Consider the following 25,172-nt stretch of genomic DNA (forward strand, 5'->3'; position numbering starts at 1 on the left):
AAGAGCTAAACATGATAGACCCTTGGGATAAAAGCAGCTCATAAATGAATAAGTCAAATGGTGTGGGTAAAACAGTGTGACAAAGGCTAGAATAGAAGTAATGATGGGGATTCTGAGTACAAGGAAAATTTTTTAAAAAATGAATTTCCTCTCATGCTTTTGGTCTTAACTGCCATAATTTAGGCTTTCTGATCTGAAGAGCATTCACATGCATGCAAACACCTTGCTGTAGGCCAAAAATAGCATTACATTTGTATAAATTGTGTTTATGGGGAACCTATATCCTTTAAATGCTTTAAAACCAATAATTCAATCAATATTAGTAATAGTTTTTCATTTACTATTTTCTTGATAATACACTGTTTTTAAAAACTGAGTATCGGGAAGCCTGGTTTATGAGATGACATTTTCAGCTCTTGCTTGTTGCTTTTATGAGATTCATGAGTTTTGTTCTCCGGTACACAATGAAGGTTAGTATACAGAATAAATATGTGATTTTATCTAGGAAAGATAAGTGATGAGATTTAAAACAGAGAATACCCTACCCTCCTCCCCCATTACCCCCACCCCTCTAAAGGGTTAAAATGACTTATACAAAGAGATGTGCAATCTTACCTGCTGGGGGAAAGATTTTTGGAACTGTCAAGCTGCTCTGGCTCAGGGTTCTCTCCATCATGACTGCTTTCAAGTCTTTCTTCATTCTGAAGTGAAAGAAATTTTGGTAAGATCATCTATTTGTTTGGGGGAGGAGGGTTCTTACCTATATTTTTCTATTCCTAAATGTCTTTGTTTTGTTGTTGTTTTTAATTTTCTAGATAAACAACATATTCAGTTTCTCATCTTTCTCTTTCTTTCTTGGGTTATCCCCAACCACTCTGTGGATCTTTTACAGTTTCCCCTTGAGGCCTCCTTCAGGTACATCAAAAACTCATTCACAAAAGCAGGTATCCTTTTTCCTTAATAATGAAGGGATTATTAACATTGTATTCTTCCCCCTTCCCTGCTGATTCACAAAAATGATTCAGAGTTTGCTACAAGGGACAGCAAAGGGATCATTTGATTCAATGGGGTTTTTTTGTTTGTATTTTTTTTTTTTTTTTTTTTTGCGGTACGCGGGCCTCTCACTGTTGTGGCCTCTCCCATTGCGGAGCACAGGCTCCGGATGCACAGGCTCAGCGGCCAAGGCTCACGGGCCCAGCCGCTCCGCGGCATATGGGATCCTCCCAGACCGGGGCACGAACCCATGTCCCCTGCATCGGCAGGCGGTCTCTCAACCACTGCGCCACCAGGGAAGCCCCAATGGTTTTTTTTTTGTTTTTTTTTTTCCGGGTAAGAAATCAATGTCTGGAGAAGTTGTGGCCTGCCCAGGCCCAGAGAGAGAGCTAGACAGAGAGGAGATAAGTCCAGGGTCCACTTTCACAGGCTGGTAATCACAAGATCGTTGCATCACACTGCCTTCTTAGGCCAGTGCACAGTGGTCACCAGTGCTGGCTTAAAGCCAGCTGGTGGTCGGAAGCCCTGCTCCACTGTGTGCCACCGCTGAGACCTTGGGGACGTGGGGGGGGGAATCTGGGAGGGGCCAAAAGAAGGGAGGAGACGCCAGCCCTACTCTGTCCTGCCAACCTCCCAGAAACCCTCATGCTGGGACCCATCTTGGCTGAGAGATGCATGTGCCAACAGGAAAGACTCTGAGTCAGACCAAATATGTGCCAAGCAAGATGACTGGCAAGAGACAACCTGGAAAGCTAACCTCATCACCATAAAACCTAAGACTGCAAGCCGTGTGGCAGAGCAGTTCTCCTGGGTTCCCTTACCCTACTTCCCTCCGCCTGGGTGCCCCTTCCCAATAAAGTCTTTTTTTTTTTAAACATCTTTATGGACTATAATTGCTTTACAATGGTGTGTTAGTTTCTGCTCTATAACAAAGTGAATCAGCTATACATATACATATATCCCCATATCCCCTCCCTCTTGCATCTCCCTCCCATCCTCCCTATCCCACCCATCCAGGTGGTCACAAAGCACCGAGCTGATCTCCCTGTGCTATGTGGCTGCTTCCCACTAGCTATCTATTTTACATTTGGTAGTGTATATATGTCCATGCTAATAAAGTCTTTTGCTTTGTCAGTAAGTGTGTCTCCTTGGACAATTCATTTCCTAGTGTTAGACAATAGCCCACTCTTGGACCCTGGAAGGGGACCCCCTTCTGTAACAGCACTATCTGCCACATAGGGTTGCAGATCTTTTTCAGAACACTGGGCGGACTTCCCTAGCAGTCCAGTGGTTAAGACTCTGCGCTTCCAATGCAGGGGGCGTGAGTTGGATCCCTGGTCAGGGAACTAAGATCCAACATGCCAGACAATGCGGCAAAAAATTTGATGGAGAAATTAAAACCTTTACAGACAAGCAAAAGCTGAGAGAGTTCAGCACCACCAAACCAGCTTTACAACAAATGCTAAAGGAACTTCTCTAGGCAAGAAACACAACAGAAGGAAAATACCTACAATAACGAACCCAAAACATGAAAATGGGAATAGGAAAATACATATCGATAATTACCTTAAATGTAAATGGACTAAATGCTCCCACCAAAAGACAAAGATTGGCTGAATGCATACGAAAACAAGACCCATATATATGCTGTCTACAAGAGACCCACTTCAGACCTAGAGACACATACAGATTGAAAGTAAGGGGATGGAAAAAGATATTCCATGCAAATGGAAATCAAAAGAAAGCTGGAGTAGCAATTCTCATATCAGACAAAATAGACTTTAAAATAAAGACTATTCATCTTTGATAAAGGAGGCAGGAATGTACAGTGGAGAAAGGACAGCCTCTTCAATAAGTGGTGCTGGGAAAACTGGACAGGGACATGTAAAAGTATGAGATTAGATCATTCCCTAACACCATACACAAAAATAAGCTCAAAATGGATTAAAGACCTAAATGTAAGGCCAGAAACGATCAAACTCTTAGAGGAAAACATAGGCAGAACACTCTATGACATAAATCACAGCAAGATCCTTTTGGACCCACCTCCTAGAGAAATGGAAATAAAAACAAAGATAAACAAATGGGACCTAGTGAAACTTCAAAGCTTTTGCACAGCAAAGGAAACCATAAAGAAGACCAAAAGACAACCCTCAGAATGGGAGAAAATATTTGCAAATGAAGCAACGGACAAAGGATTAATCTCCAAAATTTATAAACAGCTCATGCAGCTCAATAGCAAAAAAACAAACAACCCAATCCAAAAATGGGCAGAAGACTTAAATAGGCATTTCTCCAAAGAAGATATACAGACTGCCAACAAATACATGAAAGAATGCTCAACATCATTAATCATTAGAGAAATGCAAATCAAAACTACAATGAGATATCATCTCACACCAGTCAGAATGGCCATCATCAAGAAATCTAGAAACAATAAATGCTGGAGAGGGTGTGGAGAAAAGGGAACACTCTTGCACTGCTGGTGGGAATGTGAATTGGTACAGCCACTATGGAGAACAGTATGGAGGTTCCTTAAAAAACTACAAATAGAACTACCATATGATCCAGCAATCCCACTACTAGGCATATACCCTGAGAAAATCATAATTCAAAAAGAGACATGTACCAAAATGTTCATTGCAGCTCTATTCACAATAGCCCGGAGCTGGAAACAACCTAAGTGTCCATCATCGGATGAATGGATAAAGAAGATGTGGCACATATATACAATGGAGTATTACTGAGCCATAAAAAGAAACGAAACTGAGCTATTTGTAATGAGATGGATAGACCTAGAGTCTGTCATACAGAGTGAAGTAAGTCAGAAAGAGAAAGACAAATACCGTATGCTAACACATATATATGGAATTAAAAAAAAATGTCATGAAGAACCTAGGGGTAAAACGGGAATAAAGACACAGACCTACTTGAGAATGGACTTGAGGATATGGGGAGGGGGAAGGGTAAGCTGTGACAAAGCGAGAGAGAGGCATGGACATATGTACACTACCAAACGTAATGTTGATAGCTAGTGGGAAGCAGCCGCAGAGCACAGGGAGATCAGCTCGGTGCTTTGTGACCGCCTGGAGGGGTGGGATGGGGAGGGTGCGAGGGAGGGAGATGCATGAGGGAAGGGATGTGGGAACAGATGTATATGTATGACTGATTCACTTTGTTATAAAGCAGAAACTAATAAAAAAAAACATTAAATACATACTTTAGAAAAGAAAAAAAATAAAAAGGAGGAAATAGTAAAAAAAAAAAAAAAGACTATTAGAAGAGACAAAGAAGGACACTACATAATGATCAAGGGATCGATCCAAGAAGAAGATATAACAATTGTAAATATTTATGCACCCAACATAGGAGCACCTCAATACATAAGGCAAATACTAACAGCCATAAAAGGGGAAACTGACAGTAACACACTCATAGTAGGGGACTTCAACACCCCAATTTCACCAATGGACAGATCATCCAAAATGAAAATAAATAAGGAAACACAAGCTTTAAATGATACATTAAACAAGATGGACTTAATTGATATTTATAGGACATTCCATCCAAAAACAACAGAATACACATTTTTCTCAAGTGCTCATGGAACATTCTCCAGGATAGATCATATCTTGGGTCACAAATCAAGCCTTGGTAAATTTAAGAAAATTGAAATTGTATCAAGTATCTTTTCCGACCACAATGCTTTGAGACTAGGTATCAATTACAGGAAAAGATCTGTAAAAAATACAAACACATGGAGGCTAAACAATACACTACTTAATAACGAAGTGATCATTGAAGAAAACAAAGAGGAAATAAAAAATTACCTATAAACAAATGACAATGGAGACACGACAACCCAAAACCTATGGGATGCAGCAAAAGCAGATCTAAGAGGGAAGTTTATAGCAATACAATCCCACCTTAAGAAACAGGAAACATTTCGAGTAAACAACCTGACCCTGCACCTAAAACAATTAGAGAAAGAAGAACAAAAAAACCCCAAAGTTAGCAGAAGGAAAGAAATCATAAAGATGAGATCAGAAATAAATGAAAAAGAAATGAAGGAAACGATAGCAAAGATCAATAAAACTAAAAGCTGGTTCTTTGAGAAGATAAACAAAATTGACAAACCATTAGCCAGACTCATCAAGAAAAGAAGGGAGAAGACTCAAATCAATAGAAGTAGAAATGAAAAAGGAGAAGTAACAACTGACACTGCAGAAATACAAAAGATCATGAGAGATTACTACAAGCAACTCTATGCCAATAAAATGGACAACCTGGAAGAAATGGACAAATTCTTAGAAATGCACAACCTGCCAAGACTGAATCAGGAAGAAATAGAAAATATGAACAGACCAATCACAAGCACTGAAATTGAAACTGTGATGAAAAATCTTCCAACAAACAAAAGCCCAGGACCAGATGGCTTCACAGGCGAATTCTATCCAACATTTAGAGAAGAGCTAAAACCTATCCTTCTCAAACTCTAACAAAACATAGCAGAGGGAGGAACACTCCCAAACTCATTCTACGAGGCCACCATCACCTTGATACCAAAACCAGGCAAGGATGTCACAAAGAAAGAAAACTACAGGCCAATATCACTGATGAACATAGATGCAAAGATCCTCAACAAAATACTAGCAAACAGAATCCAACAGCACATTAAAAGGATCATATGCCAAGATCAAGTGGGGTTTATTCCAGGAATGCATGGATTCTTCAATATACGCAAATAAATCAACGTGATACACTATATTAACAAACTGAAGGAGAAAAACCATATGATCATCTCAATAGATGCAGAGAAAGCTTTCGACAAAATTCAACACGCATTTATGATAAAAACCCTGCAGAGGGGCCTCCCTGGTGGCGCAGTGGTTGAGAGTCCGCCTGCCGATGCAGGGGATACGGGTTCGTGCCCCGGTCTAGGAGGATCCCATATGCCGCGGAGCGGCTGGGCCCGTGAGCCATGGCCGCTGGGCCTGCGCATCCGGAGCCTGTGCTCCGCAACGGGAGAGGCCACAACAGTGAGAGGCCCGCATACCGCAAAAAGAAAAAAAAAAAAAAAAAAAAAAAAACCCTGCAGAAAGTAGGCATAGAGGGAACTTTCCTCAACATAATAAAGGCCATATATGACAAACCCACAGCCAGCATCGTCCTCAATGGTGAAAAACTGAAACCATTTCCACTAAGATCAGGAACAAGACAAGGTTGCCCACTCTCACCACTCTTATTCAACATAGTTTTGGAAGTTTTAGCCACAGCAATCAGAGAAGAAAAGGAAATAAAAGGAATCCAAATCGGAAAAGAAGAAGTAAAGCTGTCACTGTGTGCAGATGACATGATACTATACATAGATAATCCTAAAGATGCTACCAGAAAACTACTAGAGCTAATCAATGAATTTGGTAAAGTTGCAGGATAAAAATTAATGCACAGAAATCTCTGGCATTCCTATACACTAATGATGAAAAATCTGAAAGTGAAATCAAGGAAACACTCCCATTTACCATTGCAACAAAAAGAATAAAATATCTAGGAATAAACCTACCTAAGGAGACAAAAGACCTGTATGCAGAAAATTATAAGACACTGATGAAAGAAATTAAAGATGATACAAATAGATGGAGAGATGTACCATGTTCTTGGATTGGAAGAATCAATATTGTGAAAATGACTCTACTACCCAAAGCAATCTACAGATTCAATGCAATCCCTATCAAACTACCACTGGCATTTTTGACAGAACTAGAACAAAAAATTTCACAATTTGTATGGAAACACAAAAGACCACGAATAGCCAAAGCAATCTTGAGAACGAAAAATGGAGCTGGAGGAATCAGGCTCCCTGACTTCAGACTATACTACAAAGCTACAGTAATCAAGACAGTACGGTACTGGCACAAAAACAGAAAGATAGATCAATGGAACAGGATAGAAAGCCCAGAGATAAACCCATGCACATATGGTCACCTTATCTTTGATAAAGGAGGCAGGAATGTACAGTGGAGAAAGGACAGCCTCTTCAATAAGTGGTGCTGGGAAAACTGGACAGGGACATGTAAAAGTATGAGATTAGATCACTCTCTAACACCATACACAAAAATAAGCTCAAAATGGATTAAAGACCTAAATGTAAGGCCAGAAACGATCAAACTCTTAGAGGAAAACATAGGCAGAACACTCTATGACATAAATCACAGCAAGATCCTTTTTGACCCACCTCCTAGAGTAATGGAAATAAAAACAAAAATAAACAAATGAGACCTAATGAAACTCAAAACCTTTTGCACAGCAAATGAAGCCATAAACAAGACCAAAAGACAACCCTCAGAATGGGAGAAAATATTTGCAAATGAAGCAACGGACAAAGGATTAATCTCCAAAGTTTATAAACAGCTCATGCAGCTCAGTAGCAAAAAAACAAACAACCCAATCCAAAAATGGGCAGAAGACCTAAATCGACATTTCTCCAAAGAAGATATACAGACTGCCAACAAACACATGAAAGAATGCTCAACATCATTAATCATTAGAGAAATGCAAATCAAAACTACAATGAGATATCATCTCACACCAGTCAGAATGGCCATCATCAAAAAATCTAGAAACAATAAATGCTGGAGAGGGTGTGGAAAAAAGGGAACACTCTTGCACTGTTGGTGGGAATGTGAATTGGTACAGCCACTATGGAGAACAGTATGAAGGTTCCTTAAAAAACTACAAATAGAACTACCATATGACCCCGCAATCCCACTACTGGGCCTATACCCTGAGAAAACCATAATTCAAAAAGAGTCATGTACCAAAATGTTCATTGCAGCTCTATTTACAATAGCCCGGAGATGGAAACAACCTAAGTGTCCATCATCCGATGAATGGATAAAGAAGATGTGGTACATATATACAATGGCATATTACTCAGCCATAAAAAGAAACGATATTGAGCTACTTGTAATGAGGTGGATAGACCTAGAGTCTGTCATACAGAGTGAAGTAAGTCAGAAAGAGAAAGACAAATACCGTATGCTAACACATATATATGGAATTTAAGGAAAAAAATGTCATGAAGAACCTAAGGGTAAAACAGGAATAAAGACACAGTCCTACTTGAGAATGGACTTGAGGATATGGGGAGGGGGAAGGGTAAGCTGTGACAAAGCGAGAGAGAGGCATGGACATATGTACACTACCAAACGTAATGTTGATAGCTAGTGGGAAGCAGCCGCATAGCACAGGGAGATCAGCTTGGTGCTTTGTGACCATCTGGAGGTGTGGGATAGGGAGGGTGGGAGGGAGGGAGACGCAAGAGGGAAGGGATATGGGAACAGATGTATATGTATAACTGAATCACTTTGTTATAAAACAGAAACTAATACAGCATTGAGAAGCAATTATACTCCAATAAAGTTGCAAAAAATAAAGTTAAAAAAAAGAATAACACTAAGCATTTAATTCTCAAAAAGAGACAAGACTCCCACTCAATTTACTTTCAAGAAAATATCATTTTAACCAGGAAGTGAATTTGTATACCATATTGATAGCAACGGGAGTATTATAAGGGTATTAACCAATAATGAACAAGTAGATAATTAGCCAGCATTTGAATCCTTCCTGCCTGCTAGGTTCTGTTTAAATGAGTTATTTTACATTCTCACAAAAGGAGGTATAGATTTAGAAAGGGCCCTCTTGCAAAAATATTATTAAGGGAAATTTAATGAATAAACATAAAGATTCCTTGTAGATTAGAGCTAAAAGTTGGACGATGAGCTTTTCCCAGATTCAGATGAACAGATAGGAAGAACCTTGCAAAACAGGTGAGAGTTACAGGCTGCTCAGTTAGTTGTAGACAATGCAAGAGAGTCCTCTCCCTGGATTAGCAGAAAGCAGTCAAGGTAAGGCTGTTTTATTATCCACAGTGCAGACCACAGAGACAGCAATTTATAAGTGTTCAGTGTATGAAAGAAAACCATGGATTTTCAATCTTTTCATAGATGTCTTCCCAAATCTGGTATCATATCCAGAAAGCCGGCTAACAAATAAAGGAGGATTTGGGATACTAGTTTTGTTAATTTAGCTCTAAAATACACAGGCAATCTTACATTCAGGTTCATATTTTTTCTTTTAAAATAGGATATCATTTCAATAAGAATCTAAATTTTTAGTTCCCTCTCTTAACTATATTTGACCAGCGACTAGAATATATTTTTCACTTCAGTCAATATACAGAAGTAAATACCAGTCCCTGGATTCAAACCAAAGCTCTTTCTTCACATTTTCTATGTAATGTTGAACTAATTACTGTGGCAGTTACTACACTACCAAAGCTCTTTCTTCACATTTTTTATGTAATGTTGAACTAATTACTATGGCAGTTAATGTTACATTGCATCCCTTTCTAGTTCCTCCTCTGTGATGTTACTGTGCCAGAAACACTCACTGGACTTTGAGCTCCAGCCTTATTCATCTTTGAATCCACAACATGCAATACCTTCAGAAAGAGTAACCACCATTATTAACAAAACTCCCTCTCACTGTAAAACTTGCTTATGCTTGTGAAATGAATTGTGCTCTTTCCAACTCTATTGATCTATTGTTAGTATGGTGTACTGTAGAGTCTCTTATTTCATGACAATCTAGTATAGTGATGGAAAAATAACACTGACTTAAGGTGCAGGTATGGGCTTTATCATTTTATACAGAATGATAACGTCCCTCTAATTTATAGACTTTGTCATGCATGAGATGACCTCATGGGCTTGCTGAAATGCTTAGGCATGGACTTGGTTATGTCAACCCATATTCTTGTGGCCACAGGTCAGACAGTTGGTGTCAGGGTGGAGAGAGAGTCCTCTGTCAATCAAGTTTGATGGAATACAACACCCATGTTTTTGAGAATGTATGGGAAGGATCCACAGCAGATCTGGGGACTGTTTTAATAAGAGCCGGCAGTTAACTGCACTGTATACCAGTGTTTTGCTAAGGTTTAGATGGATTAGTTCTGGTGCAGTGGCTTTAAAAACTGATCACAACCCACAGGAAAAATGTTTACATAATAATACTTATACACATATACTGTGATTTATAATAAGAAATATATATTTGGTCTTCATCCTGCTTCTGGCACAGAGCTCCTAAAACCCTTTAAATTTCTTGTGATAGAGTGTCTTGATATTTATAACAAACCCCTTTCAACCACACTTGAGTTTATGTTAATGAGGTAACTATTAGGAAGCACCTACTGCCAGCCAGTCTCTCAGAAGCACAGGTGACAACCTGGGTTTGCAATTGGCCTCTGAAGGGGCATGGGAGCAGTCTTATAAGGCTGAGCCCTCAATGTTTGGCATCTGATGCTATCTCCAAGTAGACAGTACAGAATTAATTGTTTGTTGGTGTTGGGGAAAAAATATACAACAGATGTACGTATAACTGAAAAATGTTTGTGTGATTTTGGTTTTTTGTTTGTTTGTTTGTGTGTTTGCAATACGCGGGCCTCTCACTGTTGTGGCCTCTCCCGTTGCGGAGCACAGGCTCCGGATGCACAGGCTCAGCGGCCATGGCTCACGGGCCCAGCCGCTCCGCGGCATGTGGGATCTTCCCGGACCGGGCCACGAACCCGTGTCCCCTGCATCGGCAGGCGGACTCTCAACCACTGCACCACCAGGGAAGCCCCTGTTTGTGTGATTTTGTGATGGGATACATTCTATTTTTAAATTCTATCCCATTCCCTTCTGTTTATTTATTTATTTTTTTAAAATGCTGGTGAACCCACCAAACTGAGTTCACTATCACCATTGTGACCTGTAATTTGAAAACCTCTTAAAGAGTGAAAAGAATGCAAACTGAGGTGTGAGAGGTAAATCTGGGTGGGAATCCCTGGCTTACTTTTAAAGAAGTGACCTTGGGTAGCACCTTAGTTCTCTATCAGTAAAATAGGGGTATTACATCTATATCAGAAGGTTTTTGTGGTAATTAGAGATAATGTATTAAAATGCTTAGCACAAAGAAAAGAATAAATGACATTTATGGTTGGCTCTTTAATATCTACTGTGTGGGGATTAAAATAGGTAATTATGTGAAGCATTCAACATGCTGACCTTCAGTAATTGCTGGATAGTTGCTACTGGACCCCATATTTCTCACTAGCTGGGAGATGTTGGCTGTCACTTAATCTCCCTGGGCATCCATTTCCTTCTGTGTAAAATGAGGGAGATGTTTCATTTGGCTATGAAACATTTCTCTGCTTATAATATTAAATACCAACATAAGTGCTATTGCTTCCAGTTTTGAGATGAAAGCTCAATTGTAGCCAGAGTACTTTTGGGAAAATTTTACATTAAGCTTCCTGAAAGCTCTAGGAGGAAGAGAGCATATTCAAATAAATGCTTGCTTTTTTCAAATATTGGTCCTTTGATTCAAATAATGGACTGAGAAAACTGACCGCAGACCAACCCACCAATTGCTGCTTTATTTCTTTGTTAGGGTTTCCTTATGAGCCTCAGTGAATTATACAGTGAGGTGATTTTATTTAATTAATTTATTTATTTTTTGCAGTACGCGGGCCTCTCACTGTTGTGGCCTCTCCCGTTGCGGAGCACAGGCTCCGGATGCGCAGGCTCAGTGGCCATGGCTCACGGGCCCAGCCGCTCCACGGCATGTGGGATCTTCCCGGACCGGGGCATGAACCTGTGTCCCCTGCATCGGCAGGCGGACTCTCAACCACCGCGCCACCAGGGAAGCCCCCAGTGAGGTGATTTTAAAGCAGAGCACTAAGTTTCTTATGAAGTCACATCCTGTTTCCCTTCAGTCACCCTGACCTGGGGATGCCCCAGGGCACCAAAGAAGGGATTTTCTCAGTCAACTGCTTTAAAAGGGAACCAACCCATAAACTACTCTGTTGGGAGGCCAATCAGGTGGGAGACTCCCTCCTCCTGTACGTTCCTTTTATTCTGAAGAAAAAGGGTGGCAGTGAAGGAAGGCAGACTGGCAGCTGCTCCAGGCCCAGCGTCACTCCCTGACCCCCAGCTCCACCCTAGCCACTCTCTGGTTTCAAAATGACACCAACCCACATGCAGGTTTTCTAGGATCACCTTTAATGATGACTTCCTGTATCTTCTCAGCAACATAGAATCTGTTTTGTCTCCCCATATTTTGAAGAAAGACATATTTTCAAAATTTGAAAAAAAAATAGGTGAAGTGCCAAACCTGAAGGAATTTTTTGTAAAAAAGAATTCATTTCAATTTGTCTGAAGAATCTATCTTTTTTAAACTTATATTTTAAAAATTATCAAGAGGTAATTTTCAATTGATTATTAACATTTTTTTTTCTTCCCCAAAGGAGAGAGAGCAACATTGAAACAGAATCAAATTTTTCCCTCAATTTAGGTGATTTCCCTTTATGATTTTAGGAATGCTTGGAGAGCAATTCCAGCTCCAACTCTTTTAAAGAGATGGTATCTGGTAATTTAAGGTAAAAGTATGATTTATTATATTATCACATTTCTTAAAAAGGAAAGCTGCTAGACCTAATTCTGAGAGAGAAAAGGTAAGGCAGATAAGGAGCTGAACCACCCTCTTCATTTAAAGCGTGAAGAGTGATCATTGAAAGAAGCGTTTAAGGTTATTAAGTCTTTTCTGGGATTGTAAATTAATTATGAAAATCTGAGAAAGTAAAAGAAGTATGACAAGTAAGAATCACTGAATAGGGCTTCCCTGGTGGCGCAGTGGTTGAGAGTCCGCCTGCCGATGCAGGGGACACGGGTTCGTGCCCCGGTCTGGGAAGATCCCACATGCCGCGGAGCGGTTGGGCCCGTGAGCCATGGCCGTTGGGCCTGCGCGTCCGGAGCCTGTGCTCCGCAACGGGAGAGGCCACAACAGTGAGAGGCCCGCATACAGCAAAAAAAAAAAAAAAAAAAAAAAGAATCACTGAATAATTATAGAATGGCACAGCTTAGAGGAGGAGAGCAGGAAGGAAAGGAAACCTCTCCAAAGGGCAGTCACCCCCAGCCTCAGTCTAGGGTGGCCTTAGAGACACTCTGTTTCCCAGAGTGAAAAACATCAGCCTTGGGAAAGAGTAGCCTCCCCTCTCCACTGCTGGTACTGCCGGGAAAGGGGAAACCCCACCCCCTCGATTTTTGAGATTCAGTGGGTTCTGATGTGGAGAATAAGAAGGACTTCTGAAGAACAGGAACCACCTAGAGAATCTATCTTTCAAGTGAATTCCTACCCGGCTGGTCTGTCCTATTTGCTCCCTCTCGTTGGCCTTTTTCCAGCACATCTTTTCGTACACTTCACTGGCATTGCCTAAAGAAGCCACTACCTAAAGATTCCTTTAGATAATAGGGCAGTCAGTCCGTTTTAAAAGATGGCAAGTGTTTGCAGGAGGGTTAAGGGGCTGAGTCAGTCACTCAGCCATGCATTGCTGTGAACTAGCTCATTCAGATTTCTCCCACTTCTAATCCAGATCAGCTGCATTGGGAAGAGACTTCCAAGAGGGAGGGGAGGGGTGGCGAGGTAAGAGGAAGGTTTTAGGACATTTTATAGACTGAAGCCCTTTGGAGGGCTTGAGGAGACAGTCATAACTGGTCCTGAAGCTTTGTGGAAAGGGGAAATGACTAGGGAAAGATAAGGAAATGGGTCCCAGATGAAAACTTTACAAATTTTTCCAGGGTCTCTTTTATCTAAGATCTTGAGTTTCACAGCTAGACTTGTTAGTAATTAGTTCAATGTTCTTACTGGTTAAATTGGCTTTTATAGGCTGGACTAATACTCTAAACATTACTTATAGTATTTGTTTATGGGGGAAATGTTTTCTTAAAAAACTGCAAACATGGCAACGTTGTTTTACCAATGATATGCAAGTCTGTAGTTCTGTTAAAAATATCAGAGAGTGAGAAACATGTCACAAGATACCTTTCTCCCATTCCCAAACCAAGAAAATGTGGAGGAAATAAGTAAGCCAAGGACGTTGAAAAGAAATTGTCCATACATCCTGAATTTTCTCAGACTGTTTGATTTCATGTGATTTTAACTTTAATGCATAAATGTTAACGTAACAATTTTTACATGTCTGTAAATCTTGCTTAACTCATAAATAAAATCACAAATTTGAAAAATGCTTTATTAGATTTGCAAAAGTGCCCTAACCTAGTTAATTTCCAAATAACCTCAAGGCCAACTGGTTGACTCTTGCTGGTGTGGGGAGGAGTATAGCCCAGCTAACAGAAAGAGAGTGTGTAGGTTACTGTTATAGATCCACGAGACCACAAATGCTGGACTCAGCCTGCATAAGTCCTCACTTTCTACTGTTCCCCCGAGTACTCTATATTGTCCAACAAATTCATTCAATGAAGATTCCAAGATGGAAACCTTGAATGTATTTTCACTATCTTCTTTTCCCTCCCTATTAAATCTATGCCCTTATTTCTCTGCCTTGATCTATTCCTTCATTCATCAAACTTTCTCTGACAGTCTAGAGCATTCCAGGCACTGGGGAGAACACCTGGACTAATGGGTATGAGCTCTGCCCATCTCCTTTTTTGCCACTGCCATTAGTAGGCATTCAACATCGAAGTCTCACCTGGACTGTGACAACTGCTGGCAGCTGGTCAGCCTGCCTTTCTTCATCTAATTTACTCTTCATTGCTGTACCAATGTCAAACCGATACACAAGTGCCCTTGCTGGCAACAACCCTCAACCAAAGCCTTCAGCAACCTGTCTTTGGTCTACCTTCCCAGCTTTCTTGGACTATTCCCAGAATAGCCTATGCTCCCTTCAGACTTCTGAGGCTTTACATCCTTCCCCATCCTGGAATGCCCTTCTCTATCTTATCCACCTTTCAGAGTTGTATTTATTCTTTAAAATTAAGTTCAGGGACTTCCCTGGTGGTCCAGTGGTAAAGAATCTGCCTTCCAGTGCAGGGGATATGGGTTCGATCCCTGGTCGGGAAACTAAGATCCCATGTGCCATGGGGCAACTAAGCCCACGTGCCACAAGTACTGAGCTCATGTGCCTCAGTGAGAGAGCCCGTGTGCCACAACTACAGAGCCCATGCACCTTGGAGCCCATGTGCCTTGGAGCCCGTGTAACCCAACTAGAGAGAAGCCCGCGCGTGGCAATGAAGACACCACGTGCCACAACTAAGACCCGACGAAGCCAAAAAAAATAAAGAAAAATAAACAAATTTAAAAAAAAACTCTTAAAAAAATTAAGTTCAAATGCCACCTCCTTTGGAAAAAAACACCCCGACATACTTGCTATGAACTGTTCCCTCTTCTGCCTTCTAACACATTATATTCCTTTTACTAGAAGTAGGTCATTCTGCTTTATATTATAAATTATTGGAAATATGTTGTTTCCCCCATGAAACTTGTAAGTTTCCTGAGCTTAGGCCCCATGTTAGAATTGTTTCCCATATGTGACCCATAGCAATTGCTTTGATATATATTAAATTGAGCTGAATAAGCCACCCAAATTGGATACATCAAATATTTTAGTCACGTCCATTTTTTTTTTTTTTTTTTTTTTTGCGGTACACAGGCCTCTCACTGTTGTGGACTCTCCCATTGCGGAGCACAGGCTCCGGATGCACAGGCTCAGTGGCCATGGCTCACAGGCCTAGCCGCTCCGTGGCATGTGGGATCTTCCCAGACTGGGGCACGAACCCATGTCCCCTGCATCGGCAGGTGGACTCTCAACCACTGCGCCACCAGGGAAGCCCTCCATTTTTTATTGATGAGAGAGCAAAGCCAACAGTGGTCTTACTGTTAATCTCTCTTTTTTCTCATGTAGTTCCCTCAGTGAAAAATACATTCTCATACATTAATTTAGTCACATCCTCACTCTCCTGCATTTTGGACTCTGTATCAGCCTAAGAGATCCATATCTACCTTAATGATTTCTTCTTCATCCCAATGGCCTATGAATATAGCCTCTAGGCCAATGTGACCAAAAGTGCAGTCCCTTGTACCACCTGCATTCTAGTCACCAAATGCATAAGTTAAAAAGTCATATTCTGGGGCTTCCCTGGTGGTGCAAGTGGTTAAGAATCTGCCGGGGACACGGGTTTGAGCCCTGGTCCGGGAAGAGCCCACGTGCCGCAGAGCAATGAAGCCTGTGTGCCACAACTACTAAGCCTGTGCTCTAGAGCCAGCGAGCCACAACTACTGAAACCTGAGTGCCTAGAGCCTGTGCTCTGCAATGAGAAGCCACTGCAAGGAGAAGCCCGCGCACCGCAACAAAGAGTAGCCCCTGCTCACTGCAACTAGAGAAAGCCCGTGTGCAGCAACGAACACCCACTGCAGCCAAAAATAAATAAATAAATAAGATAAAAATTTTTTTTAAAAGTCATATTCCTGGACCCTAACCTGGACCTCCTGAATCAGTGTCTCTATGGGTGAAGCCTGAAAATCTGCATTATGAATAAGCTTCTCACAGGAAACCTTGAGAATCTTCATTCTAGATATTGTTCAGAGAGCTTGGCTGCGGAGATCAAGATTTGGTGGATTCTTTGAATCTCTAAGAATAACCAGACTTTAAACATTACAGAAAGTGAACAGTGAAATGTGCTTATGTTTCACATAGTTCTCTTGGTGAGAAACAGAAAGGTAAATGAAAGATTTTGGGATTCAGAAGAGTGAGAAAGCAAAAAACTAAATTTGGCCCTGATCTCTTATCATTTGGCAAAAAGATACATATTCGAGATTAGGAGAAGCTATTTAATTTAAGACCTGAATCCAACATTCCTTCAGCTTCTTTTCATCTTTTACACAAAACATTCTATCTGTAAACATAGGATTAAATGGGAAACTAACATTACTAAGAATCTTCTGTATGTCAGGCATCATGCTAGGTGCTTTCCATATATTTCTCATTTAATCACCACCTGTGAGGTTACTTTATTTAACTCCATTTTGCAGAAGAGGAAATTTAGGGGATGAAAGGCTAAGTAAACTGCTAGTTAGGTAGATTAAGTAAGTTATCCAGTAGACAGGTTAAATTAGATAGATTAGGAAACTGCTAGATTAAGTAAACTGCTAATTTCAGATTGCAGTTCGATCATTTACTAGTTGTGTTAGACTTGGGGAAACTCACTTAGCTCCTCAGAGCCTCAACAGCATCACAGATAAAACAAAGGAGACATCACCTTCCTCACAAGGTATTGAGGACTTGAGATGAAATCAGGTACACACAGCACCCAGCACAATGTCTGGACCTCAGTCAGTGTTAGCAACCCTTCCCTTACCTCTCTGTTCTCTTCCTGCCTTAACTTTTTTTGTTTTTAAAAAATTTTTATGAAGGAGCCTGTTTGCTCAGAAGTATGAAAAGACCTCGCTATTTTAAATGACTTTAATAGGTGCCCAGGAACACTGTTCGTTGGTGCTCACAGCCAGTAGCTCTTCCTTTTTCCTGAGGGTTGACATGCAGGAAAAAGAAATCCTCATCAGCCTTTGGCTTCTTTCCACCTCCAAAGAGGCCGTGATGTGAGCAGCCCAGGGAAAGCAGCCCCGGTGAGTCATGCTTTCAGCTTCCAACTGGTGATGGGAAGGGCAGAAAGTAGCCACATCACTACTGCTAGGAGCCACAGGGAAGGACTCCACGATGACTTTCCCAAACAGTGTCAGTGAGCCAAGCGCAGCCCTCACAGCTGCCAGATGGCCCCAAGAATCTCAGCCGCCTCCTCCAGTTGAGCTTGTCGAGTTCCTGTGAACTGGCATACCAAGGATTCTCCTGCCAGAGAAGAGGGAGCACCTTTTTTGGGAATGAGTTCTCTGCTGATGATAAGACCTTATCATGATTTTAGTTAAAGGTAGTGAGTATCAGTGACTCCAGCAGCAATCATGAATTGTTTGGGTTTATAGCTTTTTTTTTTCCCCCCTGTGAGCATTTACTCTTGAGGGCAAGGAGGGGCATTTATCACTATGTTATGATTCACTCTCCTAGACTGGCTATGCCTTCATTTCATCTTTCAGTTCCAGGCCTAAGGCCAAAAAGATGTCAGAATTGTCACCCAGAGTCAGATCATGTTCTCCTACTTATACTGGTCATCTGTCTTGGACAGTGGCCACAAAACACAAGCAGCAGTGATTGTTCTTGACGGTAATCAACTTCCTTGTCCCCCTTTTGGGCTGTGCAGAGATGAATCTAAACCTTCTTTTCTAACCTACTTTTTTTCTTACTAGTTTTCTTACATATTTTGGAATGATGATTTCCCTGGTTATACTACCCACCTTGGAAAACACTAATTGCATTTACTGATCCTAAATTGATTTCTAAGTCCAGGATTTGGGGATTTGGTGCACAAATCCCCTTTCTTCCTATTCATATTTTTCACGACTGTGGATTCTGCTCACTCTTCTCATAGCCCTGGGCTTTAGAAGCAACAGTCTGACCAGCCACTGTTTTCCAGAATGAGGAAGTTTCGCAGCCTTTGTTCCTACCCTGCTTCCTTTTCTCCCCTGACTGTTAATATATATGTTCTTGTGGGAAATGCCCTTCATTAAATACCCAAACAAGGCAACAGTAAGGGAAAAAGCAACACAAGCACAGAAGGATGACGGTAGCATGTACCTGTGCCTGCTTAGCAGTACCTATGCTGTTGGTGACCTGCCTAAACACAGGGGGAGAGAGCATCTTAGTAGGATGGGCTTGGAGCCTGAATTAAACAAACAGCACAGCAGAAGGAAGAAACCAGAAATCTGGTGGTCAGGGCTTTTTGAATTCTACTCAGCATTTTCCAACCCTGTTGGCCTCTGATTCTATCTCCACCCCTGCTCCTGCAGTGTCTATTTTTACAAGTATGTAACACAGGAGTAAATAATGAATGTAGCTTATGGAAACTTTTGGCCTTAAATACTTTTGAGGTCTTCCCTGAGGAAAGGTGCTTTATGTTTACTGACAGTATTTCCTTTTTCTCTTTTACAACAAATGAAACAATAGCACTCATTGTATTGTTTACAATTATTGAAATAATTTACTCTAATTTTAATTCTTATATATGAGAACCTTAACATACTTACAACTCCCACGGCATCTTTATAAAGTGTGCAGGTCATAAATATGTTGCCTAAAGATGGGCAAAGTAAGTCACAGAGATATGAAGTGAATTCCAATCACATTGTGAGTCAATGCAATGGCATATGCGTTCAGGTGCCAAATCTGGGCTCTGGTGCACTTGACACAGCCCTCACCTTCAGAGATAACATTCTTTGAAGACCAGCATACAGAAAATGGTAGAGTGATGCTCAGTTTTGAAGGTGAATTAAATCCTTTTAATATTACTTAATGATTTCACAGACTTCATGAATGTCAGGTGAGGTGAATTTTAGTTACATTTGCCCATTTCAAAAAATGACTGATCAAGACCGGATACTATGAACAACTGTATGCCAATTGGACAACCTGGAAGAAATGGACAAGTTCCTAGAAACATACAGCCCATCAAAGCTGAGTCAAGAAGAAATAGATAATTTGAACAGACCGATCACTAAAAGTGAGATAGAATCTGTAAATAAAAAACAAAACAAAACAAAAACCTCCCTGCAAACAAAAGTTCAGGACCAGATGGCTTCACTGGGGAATTCTACCAAACATACAAAGAAGAACTAATACTGATCCTTCTCAAACTTTTCCAAAAGGCTGAAGAGGAGGAAACACTCCCAAAGTTATTCTATGAAACCACTATTACCCTGATACCAAAACCAGACAAAGACACTACCAAAAAAAAAAAAATTACAAGACTGTATGAAATTGCAGACTGTTTCCTAACTCTGGAAGACATGGTGATGCAATAACTCCAACCATGAAGGATTCCAAAACAGCAATGACAGTGTCCTCATCTGCCCAGAATACAGAAGGATGACTGAACAAACTGACAGAAGAATGCAGCTTTCTCTCTCTAAGAAAAGTCTGCTGGGAACTAGTTCCCACATTGTTTCTGCCTCCAGGAAGAAAAGCCTAAGACTTGCTTTCTGCCTGACTCCTTAATGGTCAGTGGAGTCTCTGTGAGGGGCCTAGATTTGGACACATTGGGAATTGATGATGGATATGAACCATTGCTGAAGTCCATTTGAGCCCATGGTTTACTGGCTTCTGTTTCAGAACCATTCAGTCAGCCACATATTTAATTTTTTAGTGAGGCAGAGGAAAGGGACCCCTTCAGGGGTTGCTATGCAGCAACATATATTCACAATTCATTTTGCTTGGGTTTTTAAATGTAATGTTACTTTACAATTATATAGTGCTTGGCCATTTTCAAATTTTCTCTTGATGCTCAAAACAGTTTCAGGAGGTAGCTATTGTTATTCCCATTTTTACAGATGAGAAACTGAGGTTTAGAGAGGTTATGTCACTTAAGTCTAGGTCTGCCAGGTTCCAAAGCTTATGCTCTTTTTTTTAACTTTTATTTTTATTTTTATTTTTTTGCAGTACGCAGGCCTCTCACTGCTGTGGCCTCTCTCGCTGCAGAGCACAGGCTCCGGACGCGCAGGCTCAGTGGCCATGGCTCACGAGCCTAGCCGCTCCACGGCATGTGGGATCTTCCCGAACCGGGGCACGAACCCGTGTCCCCTGCATCGGCAGGCGGACTCTCAACCACTGCGCCACCAGGGAAGCCGTAACTTTTATTTTGAAATAATTATATAGATTCACATGAGTTTGCAAAGAAATGTACAGGGAAGTCCCATGTACGCTTCCCCCAACCTCCTTCAAAGTTAACATCTCACGCAACTATAGTATCAAAAGCATGAAAATGACTTTGGCACAATCCACAATGCTTATTCAGAGTTCACCAGCTGTGTGTGTGTGCGTGTGTGTGTGTGTGTGTGTGTGTGTGTGTGTGTAGCTGTATGTAATTTTGTCTTTTTTTTGGGGGGGATAAATGTATTTATTTATTTATTTATTTATTTAATTTATTTATGGCTGCGTTCGGTCTTTGTTGCTGCACACAGGCTTTCTCTAGTTGCAGTGAGTGGGGGCTACTCTTCGTTGTGGTGCGTAGGCTTCTTATTGCGGTGGCTTCTCTTGTTGCAGAGCACAGGCTCTAGGTGCACGGGCTTCAGTAGTTGTGGCATGCGGGCTTCAGTAGTTGTGGCTTGTGGGCTCTAGAGCGCAGGCTCAGTAGTTGTGGCACACGGGCTTAGTTGCTCCACGGCATGTGGGATCTTCCCGGACTAGGGTTCGAACCTGTGTGCCCTGCATTGGCAGGTGGATTCTTAACCACTGCGCCACCAGGGAAGCCCTGTCATGTTCTTTTTATATATAAACCATACACTGTTCTACCAATTTTAAATATGAAGTCAGATTATAGGAATGAATAAAATGACTTTTCCTTCAATAAAACAATATCTACCAACAATTATGTACATTATGACCAAAGAGCTTTTGGTTTCTATTTGCAATTAAGAAGAAAGGAAAGGATGAAATTCTACAAACCTCATCTCTTGGGAGCACTAGTCTGTGCTACGTGCCTCTATGGGCACATCTTCTGGAGGTGATGGTAGGTATGAAATAGGGAAACACAATTTATTGGTTTATTGATAATTATGGCAGCAATCTTATATCATGTCAGAAATTTCTATCAGTAAAGGAAAGGTGATCATACCTTGACTTCAAATTTAGTCTCATCATCTTCCTTTTCCACAGAGTTTAAATCCGTCTCCACATAACATTCCTCAGATGTTTTCTGATGAGGAGCTAGACAGACAAAGAAAACCTGCCATTAATTTGGCTTAAAAATAGCTCAGAGCACTTAGCCTAACTTGGACCATGTTGATGCAGTTGATTAACAAAGCTTCATTGAGCTGCTACAGTGATTTCCAAGGTAGTAGATGAAATTGGACATGTAGGAGAGATGCAGAAAAGAAAGAGTCCTTGATCCCAGGCACTTGATTCAAAGAGAAAAAAGTCACACTCAACACCACAGGAAACATCAAACCACAACAAATCAGTAAATGTAATGTGGTAAAAGTGATAGTTTCCATCATTCCCAATTTTAAGGCCCAGCTAAGAAGTCACTTTCTTCATGAAATCTTCCTTAACTATTCCAGACTTCATGGATTCTTTTAATGCCCTGATATTTAGCATTAGTCATCTGCAATGCATAATACTGTACTCAATGTTCTTGGATTAGAAGATTCAATTCTAGGTACCACATTCTATTGAGTATATTTTTTCCATTATACAGATAATTAATTTGTGATTATTACAGAAAATTTGAAAAATACTAAAATCTTACCATTTAAACACACTGTAATTATATAAGGGAATGTCCATGTCTGCCCTAGGCAGAAATCGTTGCTATTCTGATGATCTAACAGTTCCATTCCAAAACTGATGCAACCGTATTTTTAGTGGACAGGATGACTGTGTGAAGAATCAGCTGAGTCTAGAGGGAACTGGGCAGGCTTGCTCTTGCTCTCTCGTCTCAATCATTCTCCCTCCCTCCTCTCCTTCCCACAGGGCTCTCAGACACCTGAGAGATACCCTTCTTCAAGCTCCATGGCCATTTGGCAGTAAGATTGGGATTTGGGTAGGAGAAGCCCTGGTTATGCTTGAAGCTTCTAACCCAGCTTTACCAGAGGGCTGCACTGGGGGTGATGGCTACAAGGCTAATAAGTAAGTGGTAACTTGAATTCTTGTCACCATCACCACCCTTGCATATACAGTTTCTTTGGGAAACTCATGGGATACTTGTGATTAATCCAGGACAGGATACGAGCATTTCTGGGTCCTATGGCCAAAATATCATCCAGCTAATGCCACCAATATCACCCTGATGCTTATCTGTGGTAGACTTGTTGGAGGTTGACTGTCTTGCCTCCAGAGGCCCCTCCCAAGCCTCAAGTTCTGTGAGCCAACTGGAAGCAGCTTGGGCTTTCTGTGGGTTTCCCATACATGTTATGTTGAAATCTGTAGTGAAGTACTGTTTGCTGCCCCAGGTTATGTGACCACTGAAGCTATTTTATAACAATGGACAATCCATTGGGCTCCTCATTCTCTACAGGATCTCTGTAACCTGAGTAATTCCAGGCATAATAACAGGAAGCTGGGAATGCATACACTAATTGGCAACACCCATGACTGAGAAGCACCTTCCTTAACGCTAAGTACAGCAATGAAGTTAAAGGCAGGGGCGTGGGAGCCATGCTGCCAGCGCTCAAGTTTTGCTCTTCCACACATGAAGCATACGTTATCAAAGAGCCTTAGCTTCTTCATCTGTATATGGGGAATAATGCGAAAGCCTACAGTATGGGATTGTTATGAGGCCTTAATGAGTTAGCATGCACAGTGTTTAGATTGTGGTAAGCACTCAGTATATTTTAGCTATTATTATAGCCACAGAAGAATTTTTTCATGTTCCTTATGTACTTCAGAGAGGTTGAATGTTGTATGCGAGACACCTGGCTACCAAGAGTCAGAGCTGAGATTCCAGCTCCCCTCTCTAAGCAGCTCTGACCATGTTCCTTACACTGTGAAATATAATAGTCTATCTTGGCACAGACTCAGTTACTAAAAATCAGACAAATGTATTTGAAAATCCTGTTAGTGATCAGCTAGAATCCACACTTGGTGGTTAATCTCCAAAACAAAAGTGCAGGATTGTTATACAAAATGAGCTAGTTGCCTGACCAAGGTCAACAATACCTGTTCAGACATGTCAAAGATCTGTGGATCCTAGGAGGGTCATTATCTACTATGAAATCTTATGTTCAAAAAGCTGAGAAACAATCTATCATTCCTGCTTTGTTTACTTGTAACAAACGTACGTCCTTTATATAGGTATACATATAGCTGATTCACTTCATTGTACAGCAGAAACTAACACAACATCGTAAAGCAATTTTACTCAAATTAAAAAAATAATAATAATAAGGGAAGCAAAAGTCATCGAAAAGAGCATAATTTAGTTTTGGGAAAGAGCACTAGATGAGAGGTCAGGAGAACCAAGCCCTGTTTCCAAACATCCAAGAAGGATGTCTCTCTGTGTGTGAATGTTTGTCTGTTTCTGTGGTATGTGTGCATAAGTGTGTCTGAGTGTGCATGTGTATGCATGTGTGTGGAAAAATTCAGGAAAGAAATTCACTAAACTGTTATCAACTTTTTAATTCTAAAAAGTTTAATATGGGGCCTCCCTGGTGGCGCAGTGGTTGAGAGTCCGCCTGCTGATGCAGGGGATACGGGTTCGTGCCCCGGTCTGGGAGGATCCCATATGCCGCGGAGCGGCTGGGCCCGTGAGCCATGGCCGCTGAGCCTGCGCGTCCGGAGCCTGTGCCCCGCAACGGGAGAGGCCGCAGCAGTGAGAGGCCCGCGTACCGCAAAAAAAAAAAAAAAAGTTTAATATGTTGTAGGAGACAGGGGACTGTAAGCTGTACTAAATGGAGAGTTACCAAAAGACCCCATAATTTTCAGATAAATAAAAACTGAAAGAATTTGTTGCAGACCGGCAAAACAAGAAATGCCAAAGGGAGGTTTTCAGCCTGAAGAGACAAGACACATGATGGTAATTCAACAAGGAATAAAGAATACCAGAAATGGTGAATAGGTTGGTAAAGATAAAATTATATATATATATATATAATTATAAATATAAATAAAATATGAAATTATATATATAATTATATTTTTTTTCATTTTTTCTTCCTTTCTCCCAATTTCTTTAAAAGATATATGACTGTTTAAAGCAAAAATTATAACACAATATTGGGGTATGTAACATATGTAGATGTAATATTTAGGATAATAGCACAGAGGATGATTAAAGGGCACATGGAACTATACTTTTGCAAATTTCCTGTATTTACATAAAGTGCTACAATATTAACTTAAAGTAGATTGTGAGAAATTAAGGATGCACATGGTAAGCCCTAAAAGAAACATCTGGGGAAAAAACAATGCAAAAGTTATGTGTATGTTAAAAAGCCAGTAGAGGAATTAAAATGGAATACTAAAAATTTGGCTAACCCAAAAGAAACCAGGAAAAGAGATCAGAAGAATAAAAAACATATGAGACAAATAGACAACAAATAACAAAATAGTAGCTCTAAATCCAACTATATCAATAATTACATAGTATGTAAAATCGACTAAACACTCCAATTAGAAAGCAGAGGTTAACATGTTTTTAAAAGGCAAGACCCAACTATAGCTGTCTACAAGAAATATACTTTAA

The 25,172-nt window shown here is 40.7% G+C and overlaps 1 protein-coding gene across 1 annotated transcript in view; it reads right to left on the bottom strand.

The window, feature by feature from the left end:
* MCF2L2 (MCF.2 cell line derived transforming sequence-like 2) overlaps positions 1-25,172 on the bottom strand; it is a gene marked incomplete at its 5' end in the record, with an annotated part of 240,613 nt that overhangs the window by 85,242 nt on the left and 130,199 nt on the right. Inside the window, 2 exons of the mRNA XM_081235351.1 lie at positions 616-701; positions 21,606-21,697. Of these exons, the coding sequence (XP_081091477.1) occupies positions 616-701; positions 21,606-21,697 (178 nt within the window). The remainder of the gene's footprint in view (positions 1-615; positions 702-21,605; positions 21,698-25,172) is intronic.

This window comes from Mesoplodon bidens (genome assembly GCF_964165515.1).
Source record: "Mesoplodon bidens genome assembly, chromosome: 5".
Lineage (NCBI taxonomy): Eukaryota > Metazoa > Chordata > Mammalia > Artiodactyla > Ziphiidae > Mesoplodon > Mesoplodon bidens.